Source organism: Carassius carassius, chromosome 50 (genome assembly GCF_963082965.1).
Source record: "Carassius carassius chromosome 50, fCarCar2.1, whole genome shotgun sequence".
Classification (NCBI taxonomy): Eukaryota; Metazoa; Chordata; class Actinopteri; order Cypriniformes; family Cyprinidae; genus Carassius; species Carassius carassius.
This window is the reverse complement of record NC_081804.1, coordinates 16,771,706-16,785,904: the sequence shown is the minus strand read 5'-3', so window position 1 is coordinate 16,785,904 and position 14,199 is coordinate 16,771,706. Positions and strand designations below refer to the sequence as shown.

Below are 14,199 nucleotides of genomic sequence, written 5' to 3'. Positions count from 1 at the left end.
TTCCAAAGAAACCCAAGATAACAGGACTTAACGACTACAGACCTGTGGCTCTAACGTCTGTCGTCATGAAGTCGTTTGAAAAACTGGTTCTGGCTTATCTGAAGGACATCACTGGACCCTTACTGGACCCCCTGCAGTATGCGTACCGAGCAAACAGGTCCGTGGATGATGCAATCAACATGGCATTGCACTTCATCCTGCAACATCTGGACAAAACAGGGACTTATGTGAGGATCCTGTTTGTGGACTTTAGTTCGGCTTTCAACACCATCATCCCAACAACCCTCCAGACCAAACTGACCCAGCTCTCTGTTTTTAGCTCTATCTGTCAGTGGATCACCAGCCTTCTGACAGATAGGCAACAGTTAGTGAGTTAGTGAACAGTTAGTGAAATTCATGTCAAACAGCTGCTCCACCAACACTGGTGCCCCTCAGGGATGTGTTCTCTCCCCTCTGCTCTTCTCCCTGTACACCAACGACTGCACCTCTAAAGACCCCTCTGTCAAGCTCCTGAAGTTTGCAGACGACACTACAGTCATCGGCCTCATCCAGGACGGTGACGAGTCTGCTTACAGACAGGAGGTTGAGCAGCTGGCTGTCTGGTGCAGTCTTAACAACCTGGAGCTGAACATGCTCAAAACAGTGGAGATGACTGTGGACTTTAGGAGAAACCCCCCTGCACTTTCCCCACTCACCATCATGAACAGCACTGTGGCTGTAGTGGAGTCATTCAGATTCCTGGGAACCACCATCTCTCAGGACCTGAAGTGGGACAATCACATTGGCTCCATTGTGAAAAAAGCCCAACAAAGGTTGTACTTCCTTCGCCAGCTGAGGAAGTTTAACCTGCCACAGGAGCTGCTGAAACAGTTCTACTCAGCCGTCATTGAGTCAGTCCTGTGTACTTCAATTACTGTCTGGTTTGGTTCAGCTACAAAATCAGATATCAGAAGACTACAGAGAACTGTTCGGACTGCTGAAAGGATTATTGGTGCTCCCCTGCCCACCCTCCAAGAACTGTACACATCCAGAGTGAGGAAAAGGACTCAGAAAATCACTCTGGATCCCTCACATCCAAGTCACCCCATCTTTGAACTTTTGCCATCTGGCCGGCGCCTCAGAGCCGCAAATACAAGAACAGCAAGGCACAAGAATAGTTTCTTCCCCCAGGCATGAACAGCTAAATGTTTCCCACTTAAACGTATGCTTATGCAAAAATGTGCAATATCCTTATATTTATTTGTTACCCCTCCATCCTAGAACATTCCTGCATCTCACTCAATCCTATTCCATTATCATTTATAGCACAATTGTTTATACACTTATTTATTTGCCAATTTGTAATTCTCCTGTAATTTTTTTTTTTTTTTTTTTTTTGTCTGTGTGTTGTTGTCTCTGTTTACTGGAAGCTTATGTCACTAATACGAATTCCTTGTATGCGCAAGCATACTTGGCAATAAAGCTCTTTCTGATTCTGATTCTGATTCTGATATATCCTGCTTAATTATATACAGTAGTATACTAATATTTGTCTTGAGGCAATACAAATATGTTTTGCACCCAAAATACAATGTGTTTTATGTCTTTAGCAAGCAGTTAGCTAAACTTAACTAACCACCTTTTATATAAATGTTGTTACAGCAGCTAAAAATCCAATGCCCATAAAGATATAAAATGATTCTGACATATTTATAAGCATTTACAAATGATGAATAGTTTCAACTTTAGATTAGATACTGCAAAGACATAATTAATAAATTATTTGTTAAGATGTGTAAATAATAGAAGTCTACACAACAAACAAAGAACAAATATATGACCTTTACAAACTGTGATTATGATTTAATGTAGGGCTGTACAGTAGCTATCAAATATTTTAGTAATTGAGTATTCTACCAAAAATTCGATTAATCGAGTAATCGTATAAAATGTGTTTTTGCTTAATTAAAGTGCAATATTAATTATGCAAGAGAAAATAAGATTCCTGGGTCTCTTAAAATGAACAACTAAGTTTCCTTTTTTAGAAAAAATTTTTTTTTTACTTTTTAAATGCATAAAATAAAATGCATACATCAAAAATAAACATTTAATTATTACCCATTGTTTCTCTGTCTGTACTTGTACTGTGAACAATGACAATAAAGTTGACAGATTAATTAAGTGCATTTAAGTGCCATTCAGTTGGGGTTTAAAATAAAGCATTTTCTGAGATGCACATTAAACATCAAACACATAAAACATTAATTTAATTTATCTTTTAATTATGAAAAATTAAGCAAACTTAACTTTTTGGTAAACAAAGGGGATTTACTATTAAAAATAAAACATGGAAGAATTATTGTGTGATTAAACCTTAAAAAAAACTGACTTTTATTTTGACGGGTTGACGTACCTTTACAGTTCTGTGTATGTGATAACAGTCAAATGCTCATGAAGTGACTGTCAGAGTAGTTCTGGAGATGTTGTTCATGTGTTCTTGTCCATATTTAGTGAGACAGCAGACGCTGAAATCACCGCGAGTGTCATGCGCGCTTCAGTGTGTTAATAAAGGAAGTCACGCTTCTGCTCCATTCATTAACACAGACACGCAGAACATGCAGGATTCATATTTAAATAGACTGTTCCGGCTTAATATTTACAGATATTAGTCCATATGGTGATTTGATGTAAGTGGAATGACCTATTTTTGATTAATTCATTCAAAATTTGGCAAATTCCATGCCATTCCACGTTAAACTGTAAAATCAGTTTTTATGACTGGATTCTGCGATTCCCTCCTTGTTTGCATCACGGAAATCATAGGGCCCTAGTTGTATGGAATTACATTTGTTTCAATAATAATGAACGAAACTTTATAAAACTGAACCTGACTTTTTCAGAAACTATCAAAAATATGCCATTACAAAAGAAGAAAAACACAATGAAAATGAAAAAATGAACTCAGTCGCACAAATTTAACAGGCTCTTCAAATATGCTTCATTGTTTGTTAATGTTTTTCAAAGATTCGTTTTTGCTTATCGTGGATTCTAAATTCATTGCCACAGATTTCGCCTACCTTTTCACAGTTTTTCGTTTGGTGTTTTGACACAAACCTCTCGTGGGGGCTGGGTAAACAGTGATCTACTCTGATTGGATAGTGAGCTTTTGATGGACAGGTGCTCTCTGACTGGGAAGTACACCACTCAGTGATTTACAGTTATAAAACTAATGGAATGCATAGTCGATATAAAAAACTGGATGACGAGTAATTTCTTACTGCTAAATTCTGATAAAACAGAGGTGTTAATTATAGAACCTAAAAACTCTGCTTGTAATAACCTAGAACACTGTCTTAGACTTGATGGTTAATCTGTCAATTCTTCATCATCAGTTAGGAACCTAGGTGTGCTATTTCTTTAGAAAGCCACGTTTCTAGCATTTGTAAAACTGCATTTTTCCATCTCAAAAATATATCTAAATTACGGCCTATGCTCTCAATGTCAAATGCAGAAATGTTAATCCATGCATTTATGACCTCAAGGTTAGATTATTGTAATGCTTTATTTGGGTGGTTGTTCTGCACACTTAGTAAACAAACTACAGCTAGTCCAAAATGCAGCAGCAAGAGTTCTTACTAGAACCAGGAAGTATGACCATATTAGTGAAAGTGACGTGACATTCAGCCAAGTATGGTGACCCATACTCAGAATTTGTGCTCTGCATTTAACCCATCCGAAATGCACACACACACAGAGCAGTGAACACACACACACACACACTGTGAGCATACACCCGGAGCAGTGGGCAGCCATTTATGCTGCGGCGCCCAGGGTTCGATGCCTTGCTCAAGGGCACCTAAGTCGTGGTATTGAAGGTGGAGAGAGAACTGTACATGCACTCCCCCCACCCACAATTCCTGCCGGCCCGGGACTCGAACTCACAACCTTTTGATTGGGAGTCCGACTCTCTAACCATTAGGCCACGACTTCCCCTAAATGTCCCTAATATTACCCCGGTCCTGTCAACACTGCACTGGCTCCCTATCAAACATCGAATAGATTTTAAAATATTGCTTATTACTTATAAAGCCCTGAATGGTTTAGCACCTCAGTATTTGAATGAGCTCCTTTCACATTATAATCCTCTACGTCCGCTACGTTCTCAAAACTCAGGCAATTTGATAATACCTAGAATATCAAAAGCAACTGCGGGCGGCAGATCCTTTTCCCATTTGGCGCCTAAACTCTGGAATAACCTACCAAATATTGTTCGGGAGGCAGACACACTCTTGCAGTTTAAATCTAGATTAAAGACCCATCTCTTTAACCTGGCTTACACATAACATACTAATATGCGTTTAATATCCAAATCCGTTAAAGGATTTTTAGGCTGCATTAAATAGGTAAACCGGAACGGGTAACACTTCCCATAACACCCGATGTACTTGCTACATCATTAGAAGAATGGCATCTACACTAATATTTGTCTGTTTCTCTCTTATTCCGAGGTCACTGTAGCCACCAGATCCAGTCTGTATCCAGATCAGAGGGTCACTGCAGTCACCCGGATCCAGTACGTATCCAGACCAGATGGTGGATCAGCACCTAGAAAGGACCTCTACTGCCCTGAAAGACAGCGGAGACCAGGACAACTAGAGCCCCAGATACAGATCCCCTGTAAAGACTTTGTCTCAGAGGACCACCAGGACAAGACCACAGGAAACAGATGATTCTTCTGCACAATCTGACTTTGCTGCAGCCTGGAATTGAACTACTGGTTTCGTCTGGTCAGAGGAGAACTGGCCCCCCAACTGAGCCTGGTTTCTCCCAAGGTTTTTTTCTCCATTCTGTCACCGATGGAGTTTCGCTTCCTTGCCGCTGTCACCTCTGGCTTGCTTAGTTGGAGTCACTTCATCTACAGCGATATCGTTGACTTGATTGCAAATAAATGCACAGACACTATTTAAACTGAACAGAGATGACATCACTGAATTCAATGATGAACTGCTTTTAACTATCATTTTGCATTATTGACACACTGTTTTCCTAATGAATGTTGTTCAGTTGCTTTGACGCAATGTATTTTGTTTAAAGCGCTATATAAATAAAGGTGACTTGACTTGACAATGCCTATCACAGTGCTACTGTTTAGGTAACCATTTCAGCTGCTTTAATTGTGTTTTTCAGGAGCTAATTACCCTCCTTCACTCACAGCTCCTCCTCTCATCCACAGACAGGACTTGGCCTTCAGATGTCCCCTCTTCAATTTCAGACTGTCATTTATCTGGATTTAAATAATTACTTTTAATTTGAGAATGCTTGGTACAGTGGAGGAATGCAGTGGTGTTCTTCTGCATTATTCACTGTTCATGGAGATGCAGCCAAATCAAATTACCACAGAATGTTCGGAAATTGCTGTGATTATATTTCTTCTGTCTGACAGTGCTCTTCATTGAGACACAGACTCACAAACTTCCCTAAACACTTCCATTGGGAGAAACTCCACCCCAAAAGAAGCAGCCCAAGCATACCTATAAACATATAGAAATGCTGCAACAACATATGTTGCATGCAAAAAATGTGAATAATTAATCAACTCCATGGCAGATTCAAAGCGATCAAGGGTTTAGGATGTTCCAATTCAGCCCATTGCAAAGATTCCACCAGCAGTGGGCACTCATGCAGTGTAATCAATGAAATGCATTCAAGTAAACAAGATGGAGGGAAGATAGTGAGTGAAGGACATAACAAAATGAAGTGGAACACAGCCAATGTTCCAGATAAAAAAACAATGCCTGGGTGCCGTCCCCAATTCATTTTGAAGGTATATATTCTTTAAAATATATTTTTAAGGTGTTGTGTTTCTATTTATAGGACATATTTATATAGTTATAACTTTTTGCTATATTGCTGTACCTGATTTTTGCTAATTTTGATTTTTGAGGAAGGCAGCCGCCAACCAACCACAATGACGACTATCCGTATAAAACTATGAACCGAACACAAACTGGTTACATCAGGCCACACATCTTGATGTTATCTAGTTAGCCAAACAACCACACCTGCAGAACAGAAGGGGCAAAACCAGCACAGGTGGACCTCAGGTAATGACACACTAGTGGTGGCCAAAAATTTCTTTATAGACTGACTGAAATTATGTGATTGGACAACTCATGCATTTCCAAAAAAACAACATATTTCAGTCAACCACACCTCCATCCTGGACAGTCTGGAACCTTGGAGTTGTGGTTGATGATCAGTTAAGCTTCACAGACCATATTGTTACAATGGCCCGGTCCTGCAGATTTGCCTTGTCCAAGCTCTTGTTCTCTCCAGACTGGAATATTGTAATGATCACTTGGCGAGGATGCTGTCATGGACAACCAAGCCTCTGCAACTGATCCAGAATGCAGTAGTGAGAGAGGTCTTTAACAAGATGAAGAAAGCCCACGTCACACCTCTCTTCAACAGTTTGCACTGGCTGCCAAAAACCGCTCATATCAAATTCAAGCTACTGATATTTGTCAAAAAGACAACCACTGGCTCTTCTCCAATATACCTAAACTCACTAGTTCAGACCCATGCACCCTGCTAGTGAACGACACCTCATAGTGTCATCCCAGAGAGGCACAACTCTGTTTTCTGTTGTTCTCCTCATTTAAAAGTCGCTTTGGATAAAAGCATATGCTTGATGATTAAATGTAAATAATATTTCTGTTGATTGTGATGATATTGCGTTATTAGTGTTTTTTTTTTTTTTTTATCTGCTCAGCGTTGTGTTTATGAGCAGCTGCAGTATCTCTCAGCTGTATCAGTGCAGTCACTGTGACTCTGACTGATGGAGGTTTTTGTATGACTCTTTATCACTGTGTGAACACAGCTTTACTGTTGATCCAGTGGTAACTCAGACAGTAATAATGTCCTGTATCTTCAGTCTGGACTCCACTGATGGTCAGACAGAAATCAGTTCCATAATCAGCTCCATTTCCACTGAATCTAGATGGAGTTCCAGTATGAAGGGTTTTGATGCTGTGAACTAAAAGTTTAGGAGCTTCTCCAGGTTTCTGTAAGTACCAGGAGACACAAGACTTACAGTCTCCATCTGACTGGCGTCCAATGGAGCTGCTGGTTTTACAGGTCAGAGTGACCGTTTGTCCGTTCTGAACATGTTTCTCTGTTGGAGTCTGAATTACAGTCACCTGTCCTGCAGAACCTACAGAACAATTAAAAGACATTACACCCTTTTTCATTAATGTTGATATTTTAACTGCAAATAATCTATGCATTAAATAACTTGGTCTTACCTTCAAAATGCATTCCTAAAATCAAGAAGAAGATGAATGTTATTGTAGTCATTGTGTGTGCTATTATGATTAGTGTTAAACTCACAGCATTATAAACACTCTCAGAGCGCTGAAGCATGAGCTGACAATGCAAAGTGACTTTCACTATTTAAATCTTCTAACTGAAAACTGTAGATCTCTCACAAACACATTTCAAAAACATTTACCAATATGACATGAACATTTAAACTCCTATGTACCATAATGAACTATTGTCTAGACAAAACACCTGTCTTAACCTTGGACAAATTTACAATTTGATTTTCTGACAAATAAACAGTACATGTCATTCATCAATATGTGTTAAGGAGTTTCTATTTATGCTTTGGCTATAAATCCTATGCAGCACTGTCTGGTTAGGCCAAACACAATTATAAAAGACACAAGGTTCACAGCAGGTAATGGGTTCTGAGAGTAAAGACAGTGGATAAAGCTTTTGATTAGACCGACCCAAGTTCAAATCCACCTTTCAGCTCAGAGAAGTGTTTACTTTACATAAAAAAATAAAAGTGAACATATTTACTACAGGCTGATATGGTCTGAAGTAGATGTAGGGGTGATATGATATGATATATGATATTTGATACGATATGATATGTTATGATATGATATTGGGATTTGGGTCATTATGAATATTACTGATCAGCCTTAAGGGGCTCTTATGATAATGTAATTCATGTACCTTTTCAATAGACCCTTTTAGCTTTTGTAGAAACTTTTATTTGGTTCAACAGCTTTGTCAGAAACTGATGTACCAACTGGAATTACAGTTCTGTAAAGCACTCATGATCAGATATAAAGAATAATAAAAAAATTATATTTTTTTCTTGCACCTAAGATGAAAAAGAAAATGTCTCTGCCTTCTGTTACACATGATGTCTCTATGTTCTTTACATGAGAACGTATCTGTCATTACTTTTAGACACCTACATGTTCATATCTGTCTGATGTTTTCATTGTGTGTAACAACAGATTAGCAGCAGATGTTGAACTGAAAAAAAATCTCTTCTTCCTCTTCTTTTTTTCTTCGCTTTTCTTTTCTGTTTTATTATTTATTCATTCATTTATTTTCAATAGTAATAACACGGGTGATGTTACCACGGTACCAATTTAGTCACCCTCTGGTGGTTTAATTCAGGGCTTTCTAAGCTTTCTAAGTCACATAACACAGATATAAACACAGTATCATCATCATACTATAAGATGTATGAATTAGGTCTGTCTGTCTACAAGGTAAAAATGTCAGAATTGACACAGCCCTGGGGTGCTCCAACATTTTCTCACTCGTTTTAACTACCAATGACAAGATCTGCTTCACTTTAATGATTTAATTTGTGAGAAAATAAGCACATCTGAATCAGATCAGGCATTAACACCCAGTTTTACAAGTTTTGACACCACGATATCAGCTTGAAATCTATTGAATGCAGAAGAAAAATCCAAAAGTAGTTTGGATTTAGCTTGGAAGTCCAAAAATCAATAAAATTAGTTTGTCTAAATGTTTAGAAACAATACAATACAATACCACACAATACAATAAAATGATGTATTATTTTTGTTGTTTATCTAGTTTTTTTTTTATTATAATAAAAAATTGTATTGTGTATTGTGTACTGCATTAGACAAACCTACTATTTATACTTAGTGCTAATTAAATACTGTATTAGGTATTTACACAAACAATAAATGACATCTAATGATAATGCTATTTGTACAAACAGAATTTGCTGTAATTTTTATTACAGTTACACATCCATGATGACGTTATCTTTAAAAGTTTGAAGGTGTTTCACTGTTTTCTTTCATCCTGCCTCATTTAAGCAATATCACATGATCAAGAGTGCAGTTGTACTAAATATCAGCATGGCTTTGATTTTACCATAGACAAGATTTTGTTATTTTTTTCTTTTTTTTCCTCCATGAACTCTGGTAAAAAAAAAAAACACACTCTGAAAACACATCAAAAACCTCTGCACCAGTACCGACAGTTTTTTTTAAAGAAAATGTATTTAAATAATTAAAGTTTTTTAAAGTGTTGTCAGTGCAGTCACTGTGACTCTGATTATGTGGAAACCTTCTTAAATTCTTCTTAGACATGTTAACACTTTTTGAGCCCAATAACCTACCAGAGGAACCCTGTGCTGGAGCTCATCCTCTCCTTCACTCAGTTGAGTTAATTTGAGCTTCTTTCAATTTCATTATAGATATTCCACTCTTATCTTTTCTTTTGTTTACACTTCTAAAAATGTAACTCAATTTCAAAGTGAAATTTTGTGACTGGAGCTCAGATCAAGTGAAAATTATATTGCTGTCTGATTAGATTAGAAAACAACTAAATCAATGTTTTAAATGAGTTGATGAACTGTTTATGAGTTTTTAATGATGTGTGATTTTTTTTTTGCTGTCTGTGTGAAACCTAAACAAGACTTTGTCAAGTCAACATCAAAACATGTTACAATAAACTTCTCCATCTGTTTGTATTGTGTTATTAGTGTTTGTGTTGATCAGTGTTGTGTGTGATTGTGTTCATCAGCAGCTGCAGTATCTCTCAGCTGTATCAGTGCAGTCACTGTGACTCTGACTGACGGAGGTTTTTGTACGACTCTTTATCACTGTGTGAACACATATTTACTGTTTGGATAGTGGAAACTCTGACAGTAATAATCTCCTGTATCTTCAGTCTGGACTCCACTGATGGTCAGAGTGAAATCACTGTTAGATCCACTGCCACTGAATCTAGATGAAGTTCCAGTGAAACGGGTTGATATATAATATATGAGGAGTTTAGGAGCTTCTCCAGGTTTCTGTAAATACCAGGCCATCCTTGACCCATAACTATCACTGTACACATTACTGCTGGTTTTACAGTTTATTCTGACTTCTTGTCCTGGTTGAGCTGCTGTTATTGATGGATTCTGAGTTACAGTGATCTGTCCTCTACTCTCTGAAAGAAAGAACGAGAATGACATTTTGAAAAATCTGTTAAGGATGTACATTTCAAAGAATAAATGTTAATTATCAGATTTTATCACACAAACCTTGAGCAAACAGTGTGAGGGTCCAGATGAGGATGATGATGTTGTTCATTGTTGTTGTTGTGTCTTGTGTGATGATGAAGATTGTGTTCTGTTCTGCTCTCAGTCATGAAGTGTTAAACTCACAGCTCTATAAACTCTCTCAGAGCACTGAAGCATGAGCTGATGATGCAAAGAAGAGGGCAGGATTCACAACAGATCGAGCTGCTAACAAACTCATAAACACTGATATAGAATAATTAATTTTACATTTTTACAATTATATTTGTTCAGCAACAATTTTTGAACCACTGTGTGAAACTTAAATTTTTTAAATGGGTAATTTTTAAAGAATTACTAAGTCAATTGTAGTGGGTATTTCACTGGTTCTCATTATAGTTCAAGTTCAAATACTTTATTGTCATTCTAACCTTACAACAAGCGTCCGGCAGAAAAAAAGTTCTCCTAGACCATTGATAAATGTACAACAAATAACAAAACAATATTAAAAACAAAATATACATCACAATATTCTAAAACAATACAATTTCTTTACATAATGACTAATGAGGGTAGTGCACAAATGGGTGTATTGCACATATTTACACTGTTAATAATGACACTGTACTAGCTGCAGGATTTGTGTTAGCCATTCACAATGTTAGGTGTTAAACATGGTTAACTCTAAACTGTCTCACTTTATCTTTTCATTTATTTAGATATAAATAAATAAAATCTGTTTTTTCTTTTATTTTCTTGATTGATTCTTTCTTTGTATTGTTTCTACACGTTAATGCTTTGACAACATTGTTTTACACAGTAATGCTAATAAAGCATAATTCAAATTAATTGATTTTATGGTAATACTGCTCATAAATATCAGAATAGAAGAAACCACATAAATGATTCAGCCGGACTGTAAATATATATCATCAGTTCATCAGGTAGCAGCCTAGAAAAAAAAATCACAAATAGTTCAATCAGTCTATACATATGTTTCATCAGTCCAGCAACCTAATATCAGTGTATGTCAAAGTGAACTGAGTAGTCTAATAGCTTGTGGAAAGATGCTATTTCTGAATCTGGCAGTCTTGCATTGCATACTTCGATAGCGTTTGAAGAAATGGTGAGCAATATTCAGGTCTCCCCACTGAGACACGCGAGATGCTGCATAAGATTTATCTGCTCCAGTTACTGGATGTCAACAGAGCCGCCATCTTGGAGCACCCAATCACTTCAACAGTTTCCAATAAAGATTAATGAGCTTTGTCAGCTCGCTGATGGTGTGTAGATGGAGATCCACACGTGTCAAGATGCTGACTTTGTGCCGCCCAAAAAAACACTGCAGACCAACAGGTCATTGTTAGCTGGGCTGGATTTAAAAAAGAAAAAGAAAAATGACATTGTTTTTGACAAGTGTTTCATTAGATTGTATCACTGTGGTACACATTAGATAGAGGAACTTAAGTCTGGCTCTTTTAAATCTCCAATAAAACATACAATTTAGATTGAATAAAAATTTTATTAAAATTATAAATATAATTTACAATAGTTTAAAATGTTAACTGTTTAAATATACATTTAGATATTCAGAAGAACTAAATTATTGTTAACACTACTTTAGGGACCAATTCTCACTATAAACTAGTTGCTTATTATCATGCATATTATTTGCAAATTGGCTGTTCTTCAGTACTTATAAATAAATTATTAAGTTTATGTATTGCGTAAGGTTACTGATGCAGAATAAGACATTAACAACTACCATACTAACTTTTAATAAGCAGCAAATTAGGAGTTTATTGAGGTCGAATTAATAAATAATTGTTTGTTAATAGTGAGAATTGGACTTTAAAATAAAGTGTGACTGTGATTTGACATTAAAATGTAAATGTAGCTTTACTTTCTCTGGTTCAGTCAATGATTTTGAATCTCTTTTTTTAGTTAGAATAAGTAAATCAATTATTTAAGGATAATAAGCAATATAATTTTCTCTTGATCTGAGCTGCAGTCACAGGATTTCAGTCTGAAATTGAGTTTTTAAACAAGTGTAAATACAAGACCAAACAAGAGTGGAATAGCAAACACAAAATTGTTAGAACTTCATATTGGGTATAAAAACTACTGAAACTGAACAACATTCCAATCAACCAATCAGAATTGAGATATAACTTTTCAGGGAATATCTAATTTTAGAAATACATTATGGGTATTGTTAGCTTTAGGGGATTGGGTTAAGTCTTTATTTTGGGACAATAATGTTGATCTAAGAACATGTCTTACTTCATAAAATCATGGCGACCATATATATATATATATATATATATATATATATATATATATATATATATATATATATATATATATATATATTAGCTACAGTGATGATGAATAAACTAAATGATGAGATTGTTGTGATTTGTACTGCATTCTACACATCTGCTGCTGAAAGTCATGTTTAAACGATGTGAATGCTGCAGGGCAGAAGAGTGCTGGAGCTGCAGTGTGTTTTCTTTGAGGGAGTTGTGACCAGCGCAGACAGCAGAGAGATGTTTCTCCAGTGAGCGCTGCTTTCTCCTGAAGATGAACGTATCTGAGTGTCCTGTGTGAGTCAGGATTCACATGAGTCTAGTGCTGCAGCTGTGGTCATTTACAACTCAATACTGAAAGAGAGCTCTAGTGTCAAAGCACTGGCTGATCTTTCAATCTGCTGTGTTTGCTGCAACATTCAATAAAGCTTCTCAACAAACTCCATTTGTGTCTGACAACATCATTCAACTAACAGATGAAGATGCATGCAGTGTTTGTCCAGGTGTTTTTCAGAAGCTCGATCAGTAGCAGTAAATCTAGTCAAATAAAGCTCTTGAGGTTTGAACATGGTCTCTGGAGACAGAGTTGCTCTATTCTGAGAGGATCACAATCACTCCACACTCACAATGTAAATGAGATTTTCAGTCCACACTCCCAGTGTCTCTGTTTGATTGGTTACATGATCTGAACTGAAACAGACCAGTTTCACTTCTGCTGTAGTCAAGCAGCACACAGACAAACTCACCATTACAGGAGATAGTGAAAAAATATATGAAAATGTCATAAAAATCCATAATCAAACATCAAGAACAAGGGATTCTGACACTAATTGTGTAAGATTGTAAATCTTTCTGTGGGTCATCACGTATAGACAGCAGAAGTGACTGAATGCAGTCTGCTCAGTTTGATTGACAGGATTCATATATTCTAATTAAAACATGATGATTATATTAAAACACTGACTCATTCTCTCCAGAAATACAAGATTTATGTTGATTGTGATGATATTGTGTTATAAGTGTTTATTCTCTGATCAGTCCCACATAGCAAATGTTTTCTGTCCCAGATCCGGGCCAAACAATCACTTTTCCCTTTATTTTAATAAAGAACAAATCAATCAATAAAGAGTGAGTGTATAAAGTATACACTCTATAAGAGAAACGTAACAGATAGACACATGTAACTTAATCATAATCATTTATTACAGATGTGCCAAAGAGCATTACCACAGTAACTTTAATCCCAATGAAGATGCATTTCAGTTGCAGTCCTCTCTGGAAGAATATAAAAGTACCAAAACCACACCGAACATCACATGGATACAGAGGTTTTAAATAAAAATGAGCTACTTTCATGATCATTTTATTTAATGCTTGTGCATGACAGCAAACTAATAAAGATGATGTGTGCCCACTCTGTATTATTGATCAGTGTGTGTCCCATAGTAAACCAAATAAATATTACATGATAATGGGTAAATGATCTCTCTCTCTCTCTCTCTCTCTCTCTCTCTCTCTCTCTCTCTCTCTCTCTCTCTCTCTCTCTCTCTTCTC

At 36.6% G+C, this 14,199-nt stretch overlaps 2 gene segments (V, D, J or C); both read right to left on the bottom strand.

Moving 5' to 3' along the window:
* Positions 1–6,820: 6,820 nt before the first annotated feature.
* The window catches only part of LOC132133603 (immunoglobulin kappa variable 1-8-like), a 141,965-nt gene continuing 134,586 nt past the window's right edge, over positions 6,821–14,199 (bottom strand). Inside the window, 1 exon segment of the V gene segment in view lies at positions 6,821–7,192. Coding sequence covers positions 6,843–7,192 — 350 coding nt within the window.
* On the bottom strand, positions 9,818–10,451 carry LOC132133605 (immunoglobulin kappa variable 3-15-like). The segment is given in 2 exon segments: positions 9,818–10,266; positions 10,361–10,451. Coding segments are annotated over 2 exon segments (384 nt in total).